At 37.8% G+C, this 23,248-nt stretch overlaps 1 protein-coding gene across 1 annotated transcript in view; it reads left to right on the forward strand.

The window, feature by feature from the left end:
- LOC126175819 (uncharacterized) overlaps positions 1-20,341 on the forward strand; it is a 30,869-nt gene extending 10,528 nt beyond the window's left edge. The window contains exons 3-5 of the mRNA XM_049922812.1: positions 1,125-1,366; positions 3,912-3,999; positions 20,214-20,341. Coding sequence (XP_049778769.1) covers positions 1,125-1,366; positions 3,912-3,999; positions 20,214-20,294 — 411 coding nt within the window. The 3' untranslated portion in view covers positions 20,295-20,341. The remainder of the gene's footprint in view (positions 1-1,124; positions 1,367-3,911; positions 4,000-20,213) is intronic.
- The last annotated feature ends 2,907 nt before the right edge of the window (positions 20,342-23,248 follow it).

A 23,248-nucleotide genomic window follows, 5' to 3' on the forward strand; every position in this document is an offset into this window, starting at 1 on the left:
ATCCATGTTCCAGCTCTGGATAGAGTACCTGAAAGTCAATGAACTGCAGGAAGAGCTGAATGTACTCTTGCTGATCTTCACAGTCTGATCATATGCTTGGTATGACAGTAGCAACAACTGGTAAACAAGTTGTATTGGTTGTTGTGCTTGCACTCTGATGTTGCATGCTGATTCAAGCCCTTGGTGTGGGGAGTTAATCCACATTTATAGCTCTGTTATTCACCAACACCATTATTGTAGGATCTCATCATTTATTGTTAGCATTTGTCAGTCATTATTGCTGCTGAAGAAATTGTCAAAATTTATAAACAAACATGCACACCATATGAGCCAATAACTGAAAATGTAAAGCCAGTTATGTGCTACAATGTTGACAGAGCACTCTCAGCTCAGGCTGTATAAAGTCTACCAATTATTACAGAATAACGTCTTACTGAGGCCACATCATTAGAGCTCGAAGAGAAAAGTTCAGATACCAAGCAAAGTCATCTTGTGTAGCAGTAGGGGTTCCAGATGCAGTTCGAAAACAAAGTCCATAACAAAGATCCAGCAATGTGCCTGCAGTGGTAGGTGTTCAAAGAGCAGATTAATCATAGCTGCAAGAGTGACATATGTAGCCTGTGGCAATTCCCTTTCTGTAGGCCACAACCAAAGACACACTACCACATGGTGCCATGTGAGTGATTGGAGCAGGCCACTGAGATTTTTGTAGGCTTACTGGTGCAACAAACTGGTGCGGCAGGAAGGTGTGGCATGTCATCTGCTGCATCATTTGAGCTGGATAACAGACTTGTGGGATTTCATTTTTGGAAAAACATGGAAAAGATGCTCATGCCAGTGGCAACAAATAATCAATGCAAAAATCATGCTTCCATTATGTTTTATATTAACAATAAACTTCTATTGGGAGTCACTTTACTATAATTTATTTAATAAAATAAGGTCATTTTGCATTGTTAGTTGGAAGATCATGGTGAACAGCTTTAGATGACTATGCAAAAGCTTTTGTTTCTTTGTACACACAAATGGCTAGCCTTTGGGAAGTGAGGAGGAAGTGTCTTAAGTGTAAATACCTGCCATATGAGACTAAGAGTATGTTCTGTAACTCACTTAATTATGTACAGGAAGTCTTCAAGCTGGGACAGGCGAAAGGTCTCAGCTTATCACACCTTAGTCCAAAGGAGATTGAAGACAAACTTACAGACACAATAAGTGGTCACATAATTGAACCAGCAATGAGGGTCTGGAGAGCTTACTGGTATGCAACAAGGCACCCTCAGTGTGAGGAGTATGTAATATGTACTGTCAACCAGAGAGATACTGCAACAGAAGGGGGTTTGAAGCCTGGTGTCACTAAATTATCCAGGTAAGTTATGATTAAGTTTGTCTTTCAAAGGTCTGAACAGCACTCTACTATTAAAAAATTATGATAACTACATTACAGATAGATGCTCTGATTGTATCTACTGAAAAAACATATGAGAAAATTACCATAAGACATTTTTGCCGTGAAGAGGAATAAAAAGAAAAGAAATAAAATATTAATCAAAAAAGACTGAGAGGGGGGGGGGGGGGGAGACTGACTACACTCTGCTCCTATGTTATGGAGAACACAACCTTGAAAGCTGATCTACAACATTTATCTTTCTGTGTGTTGTTTGTCAAATTACTCAACAACTCCCATATCCAGATATCCGCGAATGTGTTTGCCCATTCCCTTTGCTGAAAACTATTGTGATGACATGAGTGCTGTTTCATTTCAGAAACCCACATGTGCATCTGTCTTTAATGTAGTCTAGTACGCATTTCTAAGACCCTTTCTGACTTCATATTGAAGTTCAGTGTGATATTTCTTATAAACATATTTCTGTATACTGCTTCCTTGTGAAGTTTGTGAAAACTGTTACAAATGATAACTCTCTAAGGTAATTATATCCATAAGAAATAGAGTTTACTGTCGTCTTTCTCCCACAATGAATTTTGAGACTAATTCATTGGATTCTAACTGGAGGGAAGGAGGATTAGGGTTTGACATCCAGTAGATGATAAGGTCTCTAGAGATGGAGCACTAGTTCAGATACAGACACATATAGCACTGTAGTCTCTATAACGGAGGCATTTTAAGTGGTTTTTAGAGAAAATGTGTAAAAATTAAATCTAAATGGCCAAGTAGTCAGTGCCAGCTGCTGTGTAAGAGCATGAGAGCATGTGAACACTCTAACTTTCGACACCTTGCAGATTTATTTGTTATTTTTCTTTCAGTGCTGTTAAACGTAGCATAAATGCTGCAATCTGAAAGATATGGCACTTAAATCTACCATGCTACTGCTCCTCTAGATTCCATGAAACTTGGCATCAGGGTCACAAGCAAACCTTCAATTGTTCACATTTTTAGGTGCTTTTGCACATGCGCAACTCGCATGACGTAATATCCTTCTGGACCAATACATAGGGATTTGATAAACAACATGTAAGGTTGACGATGTGCACAGCTAGGCCTTGCCACTCAACTAGAAGTTTAAGCCAGTGCCACCAGGTGGTAGCACACTGTGGAAGACTTTCATCCCAGTTCTCTTGGCACAAATCCTGCTAGATGATAGCACATTCCTCAGATATCCTACTTCACTCACTATATACTGTAGTAAAAATAGATCGGACATCAGTATATGTTAAAGTTGTACTGACAGTAAACCTATTTTGTGGGGTTTTGAATGAATTATAGTATATTAAGTTCTGAATTTCATAATACAGTGATCCATTTGAGATGCTGAGAATCATAAGGGCCTAAATCACATCACCGTCAGCTGTGAGAGTGTAGCATTTATTCCTGATTTTGAAATCTGTTGATCTTATGGTGAGTCAGGTTTATCTGTGCTGTAGGCCCACACTGTATATACATGAAAATTCATGAAAAGTTATACCACTGGTTTCCCTAATATTCACTTAAATGGGGGCTCAACAGCTGTGTAGTTTAGGCCCTTATGGGTCTCAGTGCCTCATTTGTATTCTAATCAAGTGACCTTGATGGCAGACATTACTGCTTGAGTTTAATCATTTCCACAAATGTCACTTTGTGTTTGCAGTTGGCTGTTTACTGTGTGAGAATCGGCTTTTGTGCACAGTGTAAACATGAACTATGTTGACTCTATTTTAAATGCTAACAGAAAAGTAAAGCTGTGAGGACAGGTTGTGGGTTGTGCTTGGGTACTTCATTTGGGAGAGCACTCACCTGCGAAAGGCAAAGGTCCCAAGTTCGAGTCTCGGTCCAGCACACAGCTTTAATATACCATGAAGTTTCATACCAGTGCACGCTCTGCTGCAGAGTGAATATCTCATTCTGGGAACAGAAAAGCAAATTACCACAAAAAGTTATCCACAAAGAAACTAGGCCTTCACAGAACAGCTCCTTTGATTGATACAGTAACGAAATCAAGTAAGCGTGACTACAAGTGAATATTTCACGAGGAAATGTACAGTTAGCACTAGTTGTTATGTGGGTGCAGCATAAGAATATCTGATTTTCAGCCCAGAAGTAAATTTGCAAACTAATACAGGGTGATTATAATGAAAATTAAACTTTCAAACTGCTTAACATACTGAACAAATGTCTGCAACACTGCCTGTATCCGTTTAGAACTTCTGTTTCATTACTCATGAATTTTTATTAAATAGGAATTCAGTGAATGGAACAGTGGAAAATCCAGGATAGAATAAAGACAATATTATGAAAGGTATAGATTGCTACTCACCAATATATGGTGAGTAACAATCTATCGTTTACATAAGATTGTCAATGTAATGAATGGAATTTTTATGTTTCCGTCATTCTTGATGTATTACTCTTATCATAGAAGTACTGCATTCAATAGGTACTGGTACTGCAACTTAATTTGTTTATTACTGTCTTTTAGCATGGTTGCCATATGGATCCTGTCAAGCAACAATGGGAGTTCTTTCTGGAAGCTTTACAGTGCTGCTGTTGAAGGTCATGATTGCACAGTAAGTAAAATCAAAATAAACTACCAATGTGTTTCCAAGTTCCTTCATACCTCCATAATTGTTTTTCTAATCATGTCACCAGCATTATATAATGGAAACAAAATTGTAGCAACATAAAACACTTATTCAAAAATAGCAATTAACATGTACCAAAACTTTATTTGACCTCTTGTTCAAATGTACTCATTACAATATGAAAAAAGCTTAGGTAAGTCATTATTTTTCTGTGTCATCTAACTGGTCTGTTGCAGTCAACCACTGTTGTGCCAATCTCTTAATCTTCGAGTTGGACCTACATCCAGCATTCTCATTAACTTTTAATCTCAATTAAAGAATGTGAAATGCTACAAAGGGAATCAGCAGTTTGTTACATATGTCACAACATTGTTCGTCTTAAGCCTCATTTCACAGGATGCCAGAATGATTTGTTGCCGATGGCTTAGGATCAAAATTTAAAAAGTATTAGAAAGTAAGTTTCCAAAACCCAACATCCAGCAATAATTCTTTATTAACTGGCCAGTCTTATGTAATTTTTTGTACACTTATAACAAAAATTAAATAAAGCACCAAATGGGCCTTTTCAGAATAATTAAAGGGGCACACAAATGATGAAGACATATGGAAAAAAGAAAGTCAGCTGTTTATTATTTAAAAAGTAATCACCATAATGCAGCCCTAGATCTACAATATTTCCAAATCAGGGGAAAAACTTGATAGTGACACCATCGTCTCCCTCGAGCGTTTGAGATAGGACATCAGAGATAGAAAAAAAAATCTATTTTTCAAAAATATTTAATTTTGTAGCCCACACCTTTCTGAAGAGTATGATATACAAAACATATATGTTCGAGAAAATGTAAGACATGTTATTGGGTCTTAAGTATGCCCAAGTGCAGAGCCACACCTCTTCACACAGCATTCTTCTGTCACACGGCACAGTATTTTGCTCTGTGGAATTCAAGCATGTATATTTTGTAATGGAAACAACCAGATCTATATTCAGGACAGAGAAAATTAAAATGCCCTGTGGTCCCTCTCCTGCTCCCAGTCGGGTGGTTTGACATACTACTCCCCTAAAAAAACACACACACAATTAATACTGGGTGGGCTTATTTGTGACCAATAGAATAAGGACTCCTAAGAAAAAAACTTTTTCTTTACTAAGACATAAAATTGAAAAAGATAAAACCAGTAAAGACATGAGCCAAGCAAAACAGTACACTTTTCTTCAATCCTTAAGTCCCAGCATTTCTTTGTCTCTAATCTTTCTACAGCTCTATACAGCGAGCTTTCCTTTCTACAAAAGAATCTATTACCTCATGAAAGTTTTTCAAATGTTTTGCTACATGAAAAATCAAAGTGTCTTTGACTGATACTGAAAAAGTTGTTAATATGAGTAGTACCCAAGAATGGTGCAGTTTCTCATTTTGACTACATCTGTTATCACTATCTGCTGGATAAAATAAAATAAGCCTTTCTAATATTGCAGCAATTGTAACCCATGCCAAATAAGCGAGACTGTTTTGGCACTCACGGTCATTTTTATCTGCCTCATTTACATATATAACACACCCGAATGTAATTCATGAAATACCAACAGCAAATGCGTATTAGGCCTACCACAAGCAAAAAGTTTTATGTTAGGAAATAGTTTCACATTTCATTCATGTGCTCCAGTTCTGACATTGCCACCTGGGGCAGATACCCCAGATTGCTGTAGGCCTGCCCCATAACTGTTAATACATTTACTGCACTGTGAGAAAAGGTGGTCAGTGCCTTCATGTGAGTTGGCAGTATCCTGTAACAGAATGGTGCCATCCGTCAACCAAGTGCACACTGACTTTTAGGAACACAGGGCCACAATTAACACAGAGTGGTATGTGGACACTGTCTGAAAACTGAAGCACACCATCAAGTCCAAACACCAGGAGTGTTGACAGGTGGCAGACATTATCTTGCAACAGAATGATGCCATCTGTCAACACTCCTGGTGTTTGGATGTGATAGCACGCTTGAGGCTTTGGACAGTATCCACACACCACTGTGCATTAATTGTGGCTCCATGTACCCAAAAGTCAGTGAGCAGTGGCTTCACAGATGACATCATTCTGTTGCAGGATAATGCCTGCTCACATATTGCTGAGGTTAATAGGGTATGCCACAGACATTTTGCTGGAAAGCCCTTGCACATCCTCCATGCAGTCCCGATCTCTCCCCATGTGATTTTCATATTTTTGGAGCCCTGGAGAAATACATTAGTAGCTGACGTTTTGCTTTGGACAAAGAGGTGCATGATGGTATAATTACGATTCTGTAGGCAACCATAAATATATTTCCTTGAAGGTACTGACCACCCTGTCTCACAGTGACCTAAATTTATTAACAGTTGTGGTGATAACTTTTGAAATAATAAACAGTTGAATTACTTTCTTCCATCTTTATTGTTTTTGTTTCACTGCCCCTTACACCTATTTCCAATTGTTACCTCTATACTTACCAACTAAGCAGTCTCCTCATGGGATGATTGTCTAGGACACTGCACATGTAGATGATTCTGATGTAGTTTCTGGTAGGATAAGTGATGATGCCAAAGCCCATCACTTAGGACCTGTACTCTCACTTTACAATCAGAACCAGTCACTCAAAAAAGAGAAAGCATTCAACATTTATTTGCACAAAACTTGATACACACACTGGAGATACATGTTGCATCCTCATAAACCAATAAAGAGACAAGTTCCTCAGATAGGCAAAGTAATAGGCAAAGCAAGTGGCAGATTTCAGTTTGTTGGTAGAGCTGCTTGCAAAACACTTATACATCTCATCAAGGGAAGTATTCCAACACAAATGACTGAAATTGAATAAAAATTATTTTAAAGCAACGGGATGTGTGTGTTCTACCAACCAGCACTGTTGTTTGTCTGTAAAACTCTGTATTTGTGTACAATCGATATTTGAAGTTAAATAAATGTAGACTACCAAGGCACAATTCAATGAAGAAACAATACCATCTAACCCACAATTATGACCAACAGTTATAAACTTTGCAATGACAAATGGTCTCACAATAAGCAGCACAAAATTTCAACATAAACGCATTCATTTAGGAACATGGATATCACCAGACGGAAAGGTAGTCAATCAAATAGATCATGTAGCTATCCAGAAATGATTCCAAAACAGTATTAAGGATGTCAGAACTTTTAGGGGGATCAGATTGTGACACAGACCACATGTTAATCCAATCAAAAATGAAAGTGGAACTCAAAAGGAAAGTAAATGGAAATAGAGAAGAAATTACAAGATATAACATAGGAAACCTGGTGAAAGTAAATATAAAAGAAAATTTTACAAAAGAAATTGAGAGCAATCTAACAAAACCGAGACTGACCAATACAGAACAACAGGACGTTGAAAGCAGATGGAAACACCTGAAGGGCTGTATTCAAGAAGCAGCTTCCAAAATCATAGGTAAAAGAAACTGACCTAATAAAATTTGGTTTAACACAAAGTCTCATGAAAAAGTACTGGAAAGAAGAAATGCAAAGAATGCATGGATTAAAGAAAGGGACAATAGGTCATCAAAGGAAAGATACTATAAACTCGGCCAAGAAATGCAGAGAACCCTAAGACAAGAGAAAAGGGAGTATTATAAAAATATGATCAGAGAAGTGGAGGATGATTTCCATCATCATAGGACAAGGAAAATGTATCAAAATATAAAAAATCCTTTGGTAAATTCAATAAAAGGGAACAGTTTATAAAGGATTAGTATGGGAAAATATTGACCAACAAAAGTGACATACAAAAAAGATGGAAGACATACTTTTCACAACTTCTCAACTGCAATGACCCACACTCTTACTTTAAATTGGAAGAACCTGATACAACTGATACAGCTGATACAGTTGCTACCCCATCAATGAAATACAGCAAGCAATAAAGAAATTAAAGAATAACAAGGCTTGTGGCGAAGACCTGATATACGCTCAGTTATTAAAGAATGGAGGCCCACAACTGGAATTAGAAATACAGGCCTTAATAGAAACAATTTGGAAGACAGAAACCATTCCTACAGATTGGAAAACTGCAGTTGTGTGCCCCATATTTAAGAAGAATGATCCACTTCTTTGTGATAACTACAGAGGAATTGCCTTACTGGGTGTCGCCTACAAAATCTTATCAAGGTGCCTATTAAGTAGACTGATACCAATAACAGAAGAACTGATTGGGGACTACCAATGCGGTTTCCGCAGAAACAGATCTACACTAGGTCACTTCTACATCTACTACATTTATACTCCGCAAGCCACCCAACGGTGTGTGGCGGAGGGCACTTTACGTGCCACTGTCATTATCTCCCTTTCCTGTTCCAGTCGCGTATGGTTCGCGGGAAGAACGACTGTCTGAAAGCCTCTGTGCGCGCTCTAATCTCTCTAATTTTACATTCGTGATCTCCTCGGGAGGTATAAGTAGGGGGAAGCAATATATTCGATACCTCATCCAGAAACGCACCCTCTCGAAACCTGGCAAGCAAGCTACACCGCGATGCAGAGCGCCTCTCTTGCAGAGTCTGCCACTTGAGTTTGCTAAACATCTCCTTAACGCTATCACGGTTACCAAATAACCCTGTGACGAAACGCGCCACTCTTCTTTGGATCTTCTCTATCTCCTCCGTCAACCCGATCTGGTACGGATCCCACACTGATGAGCAATACTCAAGTATAGGTCGAACGAGTGTTTTGTAAGCCACCTCCTTTGTTGATGGACTACATTTTCTAAGGACTCTCCCAATGAATCTCAACCTGGTACCCGCCTTACCAACAATTAATTTTATATGATCATTCCACTTGAAATCGTTCCGCACGCATACTCCCAGATATTTTACAGAAGTAACTGCTACCAGTGTTTGTTCCGCTATCATATAATCATACAATAAAGGATCCTTCTTTCTATGTATTCGCAATACATTACATTTGTCTATGTTAAGGGTCAGTTGCCACTCCCTGCACCAAGTGCCTATCTGCTGCAGATCTTCCTGCATTTCGCTACAATTTTCTAATGCTGCAACTTCTCTGTATACTACAGCATCATCCGCGAAAAGCCGCATGGAACTTCCGACACTATCTACTAGGTCATTTATATATATTGTGAAAAGCAATGGTCACATAACACTCCCCTGTGGCACGCCAGAGGTTACTTTAATGTCTGTAGACGTCTCTCCATTGATAACAACATGCTGTGTTCTATTTGCTAAAAACTCTTCAATCCAGCCACACAGCTGGTCTGATATTCCGTAGGCTCTTACTTTGTTTATCAGGCGACAGTGCGGAACTGTATCGAACGCCTTCCGGAAGTCAAGAAAAATAGCATCTACCTGGGAGCCTGTATCTAATATTTTCTGGGTCTCATGAACAAATAAAGCGAGTTGGGTTTCACACGATCGCTGTTTCCGGAATCCATGTTGATTCCTACATAGTAGATTCTGAGTTTCCAAAAACGACATGATACTCGAGCAAAACACATGTTCTAAAATTCTACAACAGATCGATGTCAGAGACATAGGTCTATAGTTTTGCGCATCTGCTCGATGACCCTTCTTGAAGACTGGGACTACCTGTGCTCTTTTGCAATCATTTGGAACCTTCTGTTCCTCTAGAGACTTGCGGTACACGGCTGTTAGAAGGGGGGCAAGTTCTTTCGCGTACTCTGTGTAGAATCGAATTGGTATCCCGTCAGGTCCAGTGGACTTTCCTCTGTTGAGTGATTCCAGTTGCTTTTCTATTCCTTGGACACTTATTTCGATGTCAGCCATTTTTTCGTTGGTGCGAGGATTTAGAGAAGGAACTGCAGTGCGGTCTTCCTCTGTGAAACAGCTTTGGATAAAGGTGTTTAGTATTTCAGCTTTACGCTTGTCATCCTCTGTTTCAATGCCATCATCATCCCGGAGTGTCTGGACATGATGTTTCGAGCCACTTACTGATGTAACGTAAGACCAGAACTTCCTAGGATTTTCTGTCAAGTCGGTACCTAGTATTTACTTTCGAATTCACTGAACGCTTCACGCATAGCCCTCCTTACACTAACTTTGACATCGTTTAGCTTCTGTTTGTCTGAGAGGTTTTGGCTGTGTTTGAACTTGGAGTGAAGCTCTCTTTGCTTTCACAGTAGTTTCCTAACTTTGTTGTTGTACCACGGTGGGTTTTTCCCGTCCCTCACAGTTTTACTCGGCACGTACCTGTCTAAAACGCATTTTACGATTGCCTTGAACTTTTTCCATAAACACTCAACATTGTCAGTGTCGGAACAGAAATTTTCGTTTTGATCTGTTAGGTAGTCTGAAATCTGCCTTCTATTACTCTTGCTAAACAGATAAACCTTCCTCCCTTTTTTTATATTCCTATTAACTTCCATACTCAGGGATGCTGCAACGGCCTTATGATCACTGATTCCCTGTTCTGCACTTACAGAGTCGAAAAGTTCGGGTCTGTTTGTTATCAGTAGGTCCAAGATGTTATCTCCACGAGTCGGTTCTCTGTTTAATTGCTCGAGGTAATTTTCGGATAGTGCACTCAGTATAATGTCACTCGATGCTCTGTCCCTACCACCCGTCCTAGACATCTGAGTGTCCCAGTCTATATCTGGTAAATTGAAATCTCCACCTAAGACCATAACATGCTGAGAAAATTTATGTGAAATGTATTCCAAATTTTCTCTCAGTTGTTCTGCCACTAATGCTGCTGAGTCGGGGGGTCGGTAAAAGGAGCCAATTATTAACCTAGCTCGGTTGTTGAGTGTAACCTCCACCCATAATAATTCACAGGAACTATCCACTTCTACTTCACTACAAGACAAACTACTACTAACAGCGACGAACACTCCACCACCGGTTGCATGCAATCTATCCTTTCTAAACACCGTCTGTGCCTTTGTAAAAATTTCGGCAGAATTTATCTCTGGCTTCAGCCAGCTTTCTGTACCTATAACGATTTCAGCTTCGGTGCTTTCTATCAGCGCTTGAAGTTCCGGTACTTTACCAACGCAGCTTCGACAGTTTACAATTACAATACCGATTGCTGCTTGGTCCCCGCATGTCCTGACTTTGCCCCGCACCCGTTGAGGCTGTTGTCCTTTCTGCACTTGCCCGAGGCCATCTAACCTAAAAAACCGCCCAGCCCACGCCACACAACCCCTGCTACCCGTGTAGCCGCTTGTTGCGTGTAGTGGACTCCTGACCTATCCAGCGGAACCCGAAACCCCACCACCCTATGGCGCAAGTCGAGGAATCTGCAGCCACTTATTCACCGTAAGACAAGTAACTGAAAAGGAGTGGGAATTCAGTGTAGATGTCCACATATTATTCGTAGATTTTAAAAAGGCCTATGATAGCATACACTGACAGACACTCCTAAATATAATGAAGGAATTTAAAATACCATCAAAATTAATCAGATTAGTTAAAATGTATGCAGATGAAACTTTATGTCACATAAAGACACCGGTAGGAGAAACTTAAAATATTAAGGTGTACACTGAACTGAGGCAAAGGGATGCCATTTCACCTATTTTATTTAACCTTGTCCTAGAGAAGATCAACAGAGAATTTTCTAAAACCAGTCCACAAGGGATCCAGCTACAAGATGTGAACATTGCAAGACTTGCCTATGCAGATGATGTAGCACTAACAAGTAGTTCCAAAACAGAATTAATCAGAATGATGCAACATTACTACAAAATTGCTGAGAAAACAAGATTACACATTAATGAAGAAAAGACAGAATATCTGCCTATAAGTAAGAAAACCAGAAAAGATGCACCTTTGACTGTAGATGGATTCAATTTCAAGACTATTGACCACTTCAAGTACCTAGGAAGTCTTTTTAGTAATAACAACAGAACAGATATAGAAATAGATGCCTGTTTAGCAACAGCAAACAAGACACTTTTTAGTTTCATCAAAATTCTAAGAAAAAGATCACTTAGCAGTAACTTCAAAATCCACTTATATCAATTGGCCATTATACCTGATGTTATATGGATGTGAAACATTAATATTTAGAATGAAAAATGAAGCAAAACTTTTAATATTCAAAATAAAAGTATTAAGGAAAATTTTTGGACCTGTATACAACAAAAACAACATGGAATGGAGAATAAGAAGAAATGAGGAATTAAGAGGACTGTACAAACACCTTAACTTCGTCGAAGTGCTCAAGAGGAGAAGGTTGAATTGGGCAGGCCTTATAGCAAGAATGACAGAGAATAGATTACCCAGAATGACATTCAGCAGAACAGTAGATGGAACGAGAGGAAGAGGGAGACCCTGAATCAGATGGCGGGATAACATTCGGGAGGACACAACAAGGATGAACAGCAACAGCAACTAGACAAACAGCACATTGGACAGACAGAAGTGGAAGAGGCTCACAGAGCAGGCATACGGTCAATAAGGCCCTTGCCACATGTAGAGTAAAGTAAAGTAAAAGTTTCACAAGAGTCACAACAGAGGTACTATAAGGCATAAAGCTAAAAATTTGCTCAAAACAATATATGTATTTTAATTACTTCATTGAAAATCCACATATGTACTTTGATGATAAATAAGAGAAGGAAGTCTGACAAGACAACTACTTCTGTTTTGGGAAATATGATTCTAAGTTCTGCATGTGTTAACATATGTTGTTTCAAGCAAATGTTTATGTCTTTTGCTAAACACAACCTCATTGATGACTCTTGCACACATTTCTTCAGCAAGTTGTGCTTCTGTTGTCTGTAGATTCATTATCTTTCAAGTACTGATTGAACTCAAATGCACAGTTTTACTGATGAATGACACTGATGAGAGGTGGCACGGGCACATTTCTGTGTTATACAATATTTTTTTATTCAGACTTAATCTGTTTAATTTGGGGTGCTTCCTGTGTTAGAATATTTCTCTAGAGTTTGGGGGCCCAAACCAAACAGGAATGACTGGGGGTACTGAATGTATACAAAAAAGGTTTGTTTGACCCTTGGGAGAGTTCCACAAAAATACTGAAAAACCTACTGGCAGACACTTCAAGTCAGACACCAACCATCTCACAAAAACCTACCTATCTACTTTCAAGAACCAATATCAAGTGAAGAATGTAGGAACATACTACATCATCCTATCTATGTCTCACATAAGGATTGTGAAGAGAGCATTAGATCAATTATAGCAAGCACAGAGGCATTGAAATTGTCATTCTTACTGCCCTCCATAAGCAAATGGAACAGGAAGATAACCTAACCTGTGTTAGAAAGGGAAGTGCCCCTGCCACGCACTCCACAATGGTTCAAAAAGTATTGACAGGTAGATCAGAGGATAATGCTGAAAAGTCTGGTGAAGAAAACCTTTCATCACCCAAGCCCAAGAAAAAGTCCAGTGGTAGTGGATACAGGCAACATCCAAACAGAAAAACAAACATAGTCAAAAGAAGCTCACAGTTTATTTTTAAAGGACCCAGTGAGATCAATGTATAATACTGACACTGGTAAAAACTGAAGAAGCTTTTAGTAAGCTCCTACTGCCCTTTTATCAGTCCTGGCAGCCAGATCATGCAGTAACTGCTATAGACCTCATCCCAGTTGGGTTGCAGTGTCCTCACTGGATGTTGTAGCAGTTACACAGATAGATGAATTCCTATATTGATGCTCAGTGGGGCTACTAAAAAATTAATGGAAATCAGGATTTACTAGCCTGTCGACAACAAAAGCTCAAGGATAAAGGCAAGGATAGGGAAAAATGCAAGTGTCCTTTTCAAAGAAACCATTCCTCATAAACAATGTAGGGAAACCATGAAAAACCCAAATCCAGATAGCTGGACTGAGATTTTAACCCTGCTCTTCCCAACTATGAGTCGAGTGCATTAAACACCAAACAATAGAGCTGTAGATGATTATGCATGTCATTTGCATATCATCTCTTGAAATGAGTACCAATGTACCCAGCTTATAGGTTTTAATTTCCTTACTGAATGCTAACGATTACAGTTTATCGACAGAATGTGAAAGGTTAGTCGGATTACACTGTTCCAAAGAGAGAAAACAGGGAAAAAAATAAAAATAAAAATGGAACCTTCTACTGCCACAGGACACCTATTATCTCATACATGAAGATAAACTCTCAAATTCCAAAATGTTAATTTGCAACCTTCGCTTACCAGATTGTTCACAGAAAGAAAACATGACCAATGTGATAGGCTTCTGTACCAGAGGTTCCTTCATTCCACAATGAATATTCTAGGTTAATTGAGGCATGAGGATAATTGTATATTGTCCTTTGTTCTTCTCAGAGCACGAGATTGTGTGCCTTTCCAAATGTATCTTGTAATACTCATGTTTTCTTAACTCACTCCTCCCTTTGACAGATGCAGGAACCTCTGCTTCAAAAAAACTAAGATATTGATCAGTTTTTGGTCATGTATATGTCTGGTGCTAAAGGCCTTTCTCCATCTTTGTTTCAGTATCTACAAGAGGTGGAAAAATGTGTCGGCAGAAAGTTGTACCTTTTTTTCTTTTTTATTGTTAGTGATGAATGCCTTGTTAACAACAATATCTTTCAAGATGATGCATCCATTTTGTTTTGAAAATGATATGAGAACAAATGGATCCTGGCCTCTAAGGAACTATCCTGATATTAATACAGACAGGCAATCTTCAAATGCCCATATATGTCTGTCACATGAACCCTGCTCATTCTGAATGTGTGTTTTGAATTTTATCACAACAATTTTTGAGTGCAACACAGTATTTATACTTGATGAAGAAAGGAAGGTTTGGTTTTTAATATTCTGCCACCACCAATATTGTGGTAATTAGAGAAAGAACACAAAAAGGTAGGGAAGGGAATCAGTACACAAGATGAAGTATTTTATTCGTGGCTATAATTTTCGGCAACTGTTTTATATATTTTTCAGAATAAAATTCAGTCATCAGTTGCAAATATATTTTTAATACACTTTACTGGTTTTGAGAAATTAATTTGTCATCTTCAGAAGTTTAGTATCAGTTTAGAAAATGTCAGTACCTTCTCCATAGACTCATAATGCCATATGTCCATAAATGTACATAATGTATACGGTGACTACTGTAAACACAGATTGATAATTTACAGTAACTGAATCATATTTATGTACATGCTTCTTTGAAGATGTTGTCATCTGCTAAACCAGTTCTAAGCTTCTGAAGATGATAAGTTAATTTGTCAAAACTGCTGCAGTGTATTACAAATATATTTGCAACTGATGACTGAATTTTATTCTGAGAAATCCACAAGGTGACTAGGAACAGTATTATTTAAAATTAATTTTAAATAACTCATTTCTTCACCATGATTTGAATAAATCATATTTAGGTCTGTCTCATAGTATCTGTGCAATATGGTGTACTACACAATGGAAGCCATTCTTTTTTAAAGAATCTAACATTAAGCACTTTTAGAGACGGGTGCTGGGCAAAAGAGTGTCAATCATATAAGAGCACCCTTATCATCAATAATCACTGTAAAACCAAGAGTCATACAGATGTATTTTATAATAATCTCGCTATTGCATAATGGGTGCAGATGGGGACCTGATAATGACATTAATTTTTTTACAATTTCTGATGCTACACCAACAAGTCACCATTGTGTGTCCAACAAAAAAAAGCGAAGCGACCAGAAGACATTGTCAGTTTGTCATAACTTCATGCACATATTGTTCACTGCACACACTGTACCCCTTCACATTTATGCCTGCCACCTGAGAACAAGTAATGGAATACCTGCAACATTCTATGTCACCCCACACCAACAGCCAGAGACCAGCATTGCCACACTAAGGAATTATGCCCCACGCATAAGCTGCCACTAACACTGCGACATCAACAGCTGTTTTTGAAATTGTGTCATGACTGGGAAGCACAGACTGCTGATGATTTTCAAGTAAATCTGCAATATAAAGTTCTGTCATATAAAATTATAACAATATAAGTTTGATGGCTATCACTTAAATAACGCAACATACCCTCTCAACACATTAAGTTTCCTTTTGCTTCCTCCTTCCCTTCTGAGTGAACCACTTTTTTTGAAACTTATAACAAAAAATAAATAAAGCACCAAGTGGGCCTTTTTGGAATAATTAAAGGGGCAAACAAATGATGGGACAGGTGGAAAAAATAAAGTAAACTGTTTATTATTTAAAAAGTAATCACCATAATGCACCCCCAGATCTACAATATTTCCAAACCAGGGTAAAAGCTTGATAGTGACACCACCACCTCCCTTGTGCATTTGCAATAGGACATCAAAGATAGAAAAAAAATCGATTTTTCAAAAATATTTAATTTTATAACCCACATCTTTCTGAAGAGTTTGATATATAAAACATATATGTTTGAGGAAATGTAAGACATGTTATTGGGTCTTAAGTATGCCGAAGTGCAGTGACATGCCTCTTCAAACAGCATTCTTTTATCACATGTCACTGTATTTTGCTTTGTGGGATTCAAGCATGTATATTTTGTAATGGAATCCACCACATCTATATTCAGGACAGTGGAAATTAAGATGCCCTGTGGTGCCTCTCCTGCTCCTAGACGGGCAGTTTGACATCCTACTCCCCTAAAAACACACACACACACACACACACACACACACACACAATTAATATTGGGGCTTATTTGTGACCAAGAGAATAACAACTCTTCAGAAAATTTGCACTCTTTATTGCTTATTAGCTAATAACTTTTTCTTTACTAAGACATAAAATTAAAAAACGTAAAACCAGTAAAGACAAGAGACAAGCAAAACAGTACACTTTTCTTCAATCCTTAAGTCCCAGCATTTCTTTGTCTCTAATCTTTCTACAGCTCTATACAGCGAGCTTTCCTTTCTACAAAAGAATCTATTACCTCATGAAAGTTTTTCAAATGTTTTGCTACATGAAAAATCAAAGTGTCTTTGACTGACACTGAAAAAGTTGTTAATATGAGTAGTACCCAAGAATGGTGCAGTTTCTCATTTTGATTACATCTGTTATCACTATCTGCTGGATAAAATAAAATAAGCCTTTCTAATATTGCAGCAATTGTAACCCATGCCAAATAAGCGAGACTGTTTTGGCACTCACGGTTATTTTTATCTGCCTCATTTACATCTATAACACATCCGAATGTAATTCAAGAAATATCAACATCAAATGCCTATTAGGCCTAGCACAAACAATATGTTTTATGTTAGGAAATAGTTTTACATTTCGTTCATATGCTCCAGTTCTCAAGCATGGAATCAAAAAGTTGTAGTGGTAGTATAAATTTTTTATACAAATTTGGACTTGTCATATTCTTACATATAATTTGTGTTATGTCCCCATTTCTCCTCCTTCCTCATTCTAAAAAACAATCTTGTCATCACTAATTCTGTAACTATTCCTGCCATTGTCAAAACTTTATTTTCTAATTGGCTTCACTAACCCTGACAGAATCACCAGTTCAGTTATCCCATGTTTATTCTCCAGTTACTTGTTATTACATGTTTGTACAATGAGTTTTCTGCGCTATTCTGAAGACAGAACTTAAGTGGCTGCTAGCCGGGAACTGTACAACTGGTCCTTCATAGCACAACATTCTGGCAAAAATTTTCTGTCAAAATTTTATTTTCTTGGAGACACTGAGAATATGTAATATTTCTTACCTGTTATTCCTGTTAGTTGTTTCTTTCCACTCTGGTAGTCTGAATCTATGGATTTCACTAATAATTATAACAACACTTATCATTGGCACACCCAATCAACCACATAAACAAAATGTGATTGGCATTCACATACTTGGGTTTATACAGCTCACCTCGTATAGCCCTTACCCTTTTGTCTGTGGGAAAGTTTCCTATTTATAGATGAGACAGGGATTCCCCTGGCAGGGACATCACATACACAAAGCGCACATTCAAACATCTACTTATGAGCCATTCAGAAATCAACTTAGAATGTTTTCAGATATGTTCAAAATCCAGCAGGGCTGCATTTCAAGATCATATGAACAGTGAATAGACCAAAGTGCGCTGGGTGTTACGCACTTTGTGGAATGAGGTTTTTTCTAAGAATTTGGACAATAAAGCCAAGTCATTGATTCTCTTATAAAATACTACACTTGACTCTCACTAATCCGGCCATTCCTGGCACTTATGGGTGTCGGATTAGCAGAAGTGCTGGATTATTGAGTATCTGAAATTTATTTTATTCATTTATTTCGTTTTTTATTTATTTTGAAAACATAGAGGATATAGTGTATTGTACTTTATTAAACTGAAGAATACAATTTTAAAACATAGCGGATATACTTTATTAAATCCAAAAATACATTAATTTTCAAAGAAAACTTAGTCCTTGAGTGTATACTGTACATAATTATACAGTCATATCACTCACTATGAAAGATGTCCCTAATTTTTAACTGTCACAATGATGATACTCAATAGTGGCATGCTTTATCACACAATCGCTTTACAAGCATTACATCGGTACTGCATATATCTGCTTGTTGCATAATTTACTCCAGGAAGACCTTGGCAGTTTCACACCAGCAGTGTGAGAAATCTTCATGCTCTCTCCTCCTGTGTCCTCTTCTTTATCACTTTCATCATTACTTCCTTGCATACTTTTGATTATTTCTTCATCTGTTAAAGTTTTGGTCCGTATCACAGTTTCCTTCATTCAGCCACTTAGTAACATGTTCATCATCAATTTCTTCTCCTTCTAGAAGGTTGTGAAACATATCAGTGTACAAAGTAATTGATAATTCCGAATTGACTGGCTCATCGTTGTCACTCACTACTGGATCCAACTCGGCATCAGTGGATGGTCACAATTTACTCCAGCTCTTCATTATGGTAGCGCTCCCCACTTTATCCCATGCTTCGGCTGCTTGGAAAATAACATCACATATGTTAATTACTTTCCAAGCCTTCAGCATAGTCTCGATAGAGTCGTTTTTATTTTCGTTCAGCAACGAGACGAGCAGTGAATGTCGATAATGATGTTTAATTTATTCCAAAATTCACTGGTCCATGGGCTGAATTAGGGCTGTCACATTGGGTGGGAAAAAGAATGCTTGTATACCATTGGACTTTAGAGAAACATTTGAAGGATGACTGGGAGCATTGTCAATTATAAGGATAGCTTTCAGTGAAAGTTTTTTCTTCTATAGCTCTTTTCTCAGCGCTGGAACCACCAAGAGAATATTTGTCTGTCCATCCATGCTTTCTTCTGAGCGCAATACTGCACTGGTAGAGTATTTATGCCAGTGTGTTGAAAATAACGTGGATGTTGGGATTTTCCAATCACCATAAGCGGTAGTTTATGACTCTCATTTGCATTACAACATGCCATTAATGTTACATGCTGTTCCTGTTGCTTGTAACCATGAGCTTCCTTCTCATTCTTGGCAGCTAATGTTTTTGAAGGAAGCAACTTGTAAAAGAGTCCTGTTTCATCAGCATTATACAAAGCATCAGCAGTTAAATCCTCTTCCACTATTATCATCCGTATCTTGCTTACAAACTCATCAGCATCCTTATCATTAGTTGAGTGACTTTCCCCACTGACTGTCAGCTGCCGAATGCCATGTCGTTTTTTCCAGTTTGAAAGTTGACCTTCACTCGCTGCAAACAAGTTACTACCGCCAAGTTGTTTGTTAAATGCAGCTGCTTTTTCCTTTATAATCGGGCCACTAACAGGAGTTCCTTTACTGGGTTATTGTATGAAGCATCTATAAACAGCTCCATCCAGTTCTTCATTCTCACTCTTTCGCATAACCTTTCATTTTCCCAACTCACTATCCATTCGTGTTGAGTACCGTCGAATAACATCTTCTTCCTTTTTGATGTCATAAATAGTTGTTCGTCCAACTCAGCAGCAATGGCTTTCTGCGAAGAACCTCGATTTAACTTATCTAAAATTCTGTGTTTCTGCTTTAGGTCTAGCGTAACGTGTTTCCTTTTAGAAGACTTGATTCCGAACTGTAAAGAAAGCTACAATTTCAAATACAGTATATAAAGCATTGTTTAAGTAAGCATTGTTATGCATGATAATTAATTGTGCATGTGTTTTTGGATGTGCGCCAGATTACCGAGAGGCCATACTACTGAGGGCCAATTAGCAAGAGTCTAGCGTATTTTCATTTCTTGAAGAATAACTGAAATCCTTTTCTTACAGATTCACTACCCTGCCAATTGTGGAACATTTCATGAAGAAGACATCAAAGCAACAACAGAATATATTCACAGTGAGCTGTAATGTGTATCATCCTACTTCCACAAATAAATTATACATTTTAAACCAAAGCTGGTCTTTTAAACAAAATAATGTGGTGTCTGTTGTCTGTGCTATCAACAGAGCATCTCGGATTCAAAATTGTTGCAGCAAAAGCACTACCTGGACTATGCTCTTATCAAGTTACGTTTGACACTGTTTACGACTTAGTCACATATGCCTCTGTATTTACAGAACAGAGAGAAACACAACAGAAAGATTAAATTATTCACAATTTGTTGTGATGCCAAGTAGGTAAGTATATTCCTTTGGCTCTTTGTAGTTCTTTCTATCATATTATGGGATGTATTATACTTTTCCTCTTCTGAACCATTCTTACACCACAATTTTGTACTGAAGTGGTAATATAAACATATAAATTTTATTGCAACGTCTGTGGCAGCAGACGTATGGCAACGTATTGTTCAAATTGAAGCATTCTTATATTTGTGAAAGAGAAATATTGGAACTTCATAATACAAATGATGAAATCAAGCTGTCCATTAAATTATCTCAGGCCAAGGCTGACAAGTGCATGGTAGCAGAAGTAAAGTACATGGTAAAAGACATGATGGTCGCTACAGGAAAACACTGAAAGAAACAGAACAAGATCCCAGGTGTGGAATTCATATTCAAAGCACACCTGTACTGGTAATACCACGCGATTTTCTTTTTTTTTTTTCAGTTGTTAATTAGTGATACTTTGCTCCAGAATGACATGAAGCATAGGCACATGGAGGAATTAGAAACTTTTCTTAAGAAGTTTTACATATTATTGTCAATCCAAACATGAATTTTTGTATTCAGAATTAGACTACATTCCTTTTTATTTGGATACACTGTGTCTGATTCATGTAATTTTTTGCATGTGGGATGTCAGGTCCCCATCATGCATGCATATGAAACCTTGGTCACCCAATCAAGGAACAAAATATTGCATTATGCATAAAATGAACACTTCTAGAACCTTGATAAAAGGGCATACAACCCACCTCTGCAAAATATAAGGACAATAACTCCTGATTCTATGTTCAGGCTAATTTCAATACTACCTGTGCCTTTTGCTTTCAGTAATACTGCAGCAGTCCTACAACTGGAGGAACAAGGAGACCAGAGCTTTCATTTATATTAGTTATTGCGCTGTATGTGTTTGTTGAACTGTTGCATAATTCTGATGGCAGAAGTTTATGTATAGTATTATTTACGTGTAAACTGGAAGAACGTATGTCATTGGCAGAAGTGACTATTATAGTGTCAGCTATGGTATTCTGAATAATTAACTTAGGTGATCCTGTCCAGGGCCCGTTTGAGAACGTATATCCACACAAGCAACTTATTATTTGACACCCTCTTTGCCCCACTACTACTTTGTACATTTTCACCCGTGTTAGTTTTCGCTATTGATTGTAAAACATACTGTACACAAATATTGCACCTGGGCAACCCTCTCAGCTTAGTGCCACAAATGGCCACTACTAATTGCAATGCATTCTGTATATAAATCTTACAATTGTGGCACCCTCACAGCTTGGCAACCCCAGAGATGGCTTGTATCACTTGGGCCTTAAACCAGTACTCCTCCCTGACATATTTTTTCTCTCTTCACAGCTTTAGATTTCATTATAATTAACTGCAAATACACATAAAAAGCCAGAGTTGTAAAGTGCCCCCCCCCCCTCTCTCTCTCTCTCTCTCTCTCTCTCTCTCTCTCTCTCTCTCTCTCTCTTGATGGATTAATAGAATGTTTTAAAAATTACCTTATTTTACATTGTTAGCCATCTTAAACAAAAGACACAAATTGTTTATGGTCCACAATTTGCACTATTCTGATGCTGTATTGTTCATCTATGACATGATAGTGTACAAGGTGTCACAAATTCACCCTAGTAAAAAATGGGTGCATTCTGCACATTTATTTACAAATATACGCTGACTTCCAGATTATCCTACGTCAGAGACCACATTTGCCTGATTAGTATGATCTGAAATTCTAAAATTTCTCATAATCTTTCACTGATTACGTCAAGGTTTGTGTCTTTCATAATTATTGTGCATTTTTAAACATTTGAGAGCCCCATGCAAAATTCGAACTATATCGTGACTTGTAAACTAAATTTCTTTTTATAATGTTTCTACAACATTATCCTTGCCCAAAAACAATCTCTTCATAATTTTATTGTATATTTATGTGAAAAGGATTATATTTCTGAGAATCTTTGGAAATTTACAAATGTTTTGTGCAATGTATTCCACAGTAAATTGTGCGCAACAGTTGTGCATTCTGTAAACTGTGGCAGCAACATCTTTTTAGAAAATCATTTCCACCTTAGGTACTTATATCGTTAGTGTAATGTTTCCATGTTTTTCTGCTCATTGACCTGTTGTTTCTAAGTCATTGTTTGAAATTTAACTATCGGTAATGTCGGCTCTTACAAATTCAACCACTGTGTTGCAATATTGTGTTTTGCACATATCACATCTGTCATATTGCATCCCATTTAGTTTTCCACTTTAGCAGTGGTTAATACTGTCAACATGTAATAGCAATGTTTTCAACACAGTTAAATGAGTTTGGTAGCGAGCATAACCTCTTCAAAGGTTTCAAAAAATAGAGTTATCTTTGAGCAATCTGTAAACCTTATCACAGGTTTTTTCTCTTGTTATTTCCACCAACCAATTGCTTGAATGTTGTAGTACCAGGTATTAAAGGGGACTTGCAGTCAGCATAGTATAACAGTTCCTTAAAATAAAGCAATGCCAGTGGGGCTGCTTTGAAGTTACAGTATTTAGTGTTCTGGTAAACACTGTACCAGCCAGATTGCAGCCCCACTGTGAGTGCAGTTTTCATGCATAGGATGGGTTAAGTTGCTGTTCATATGCAGCTGGAAGTCACTCTGACTGCTGACAAGCGATTGGAAGCTGCTTTGAATGTGGGTGTT

This window comes from Schistocerca cancellata, chromosome 3, assembly GCF_023864275.1.
Source record: "Schistocerca cancellata isolate TAMUIC-IGC-003103 chromosome 3, iqSchCanc2.1, whole genome shotgun sequence".
NCBI lineage: Eukaryota > Metazoa > Arthropoda > Insecta > Orthoptera > Acrididae > Schistocerca > Schistocerca cancellata.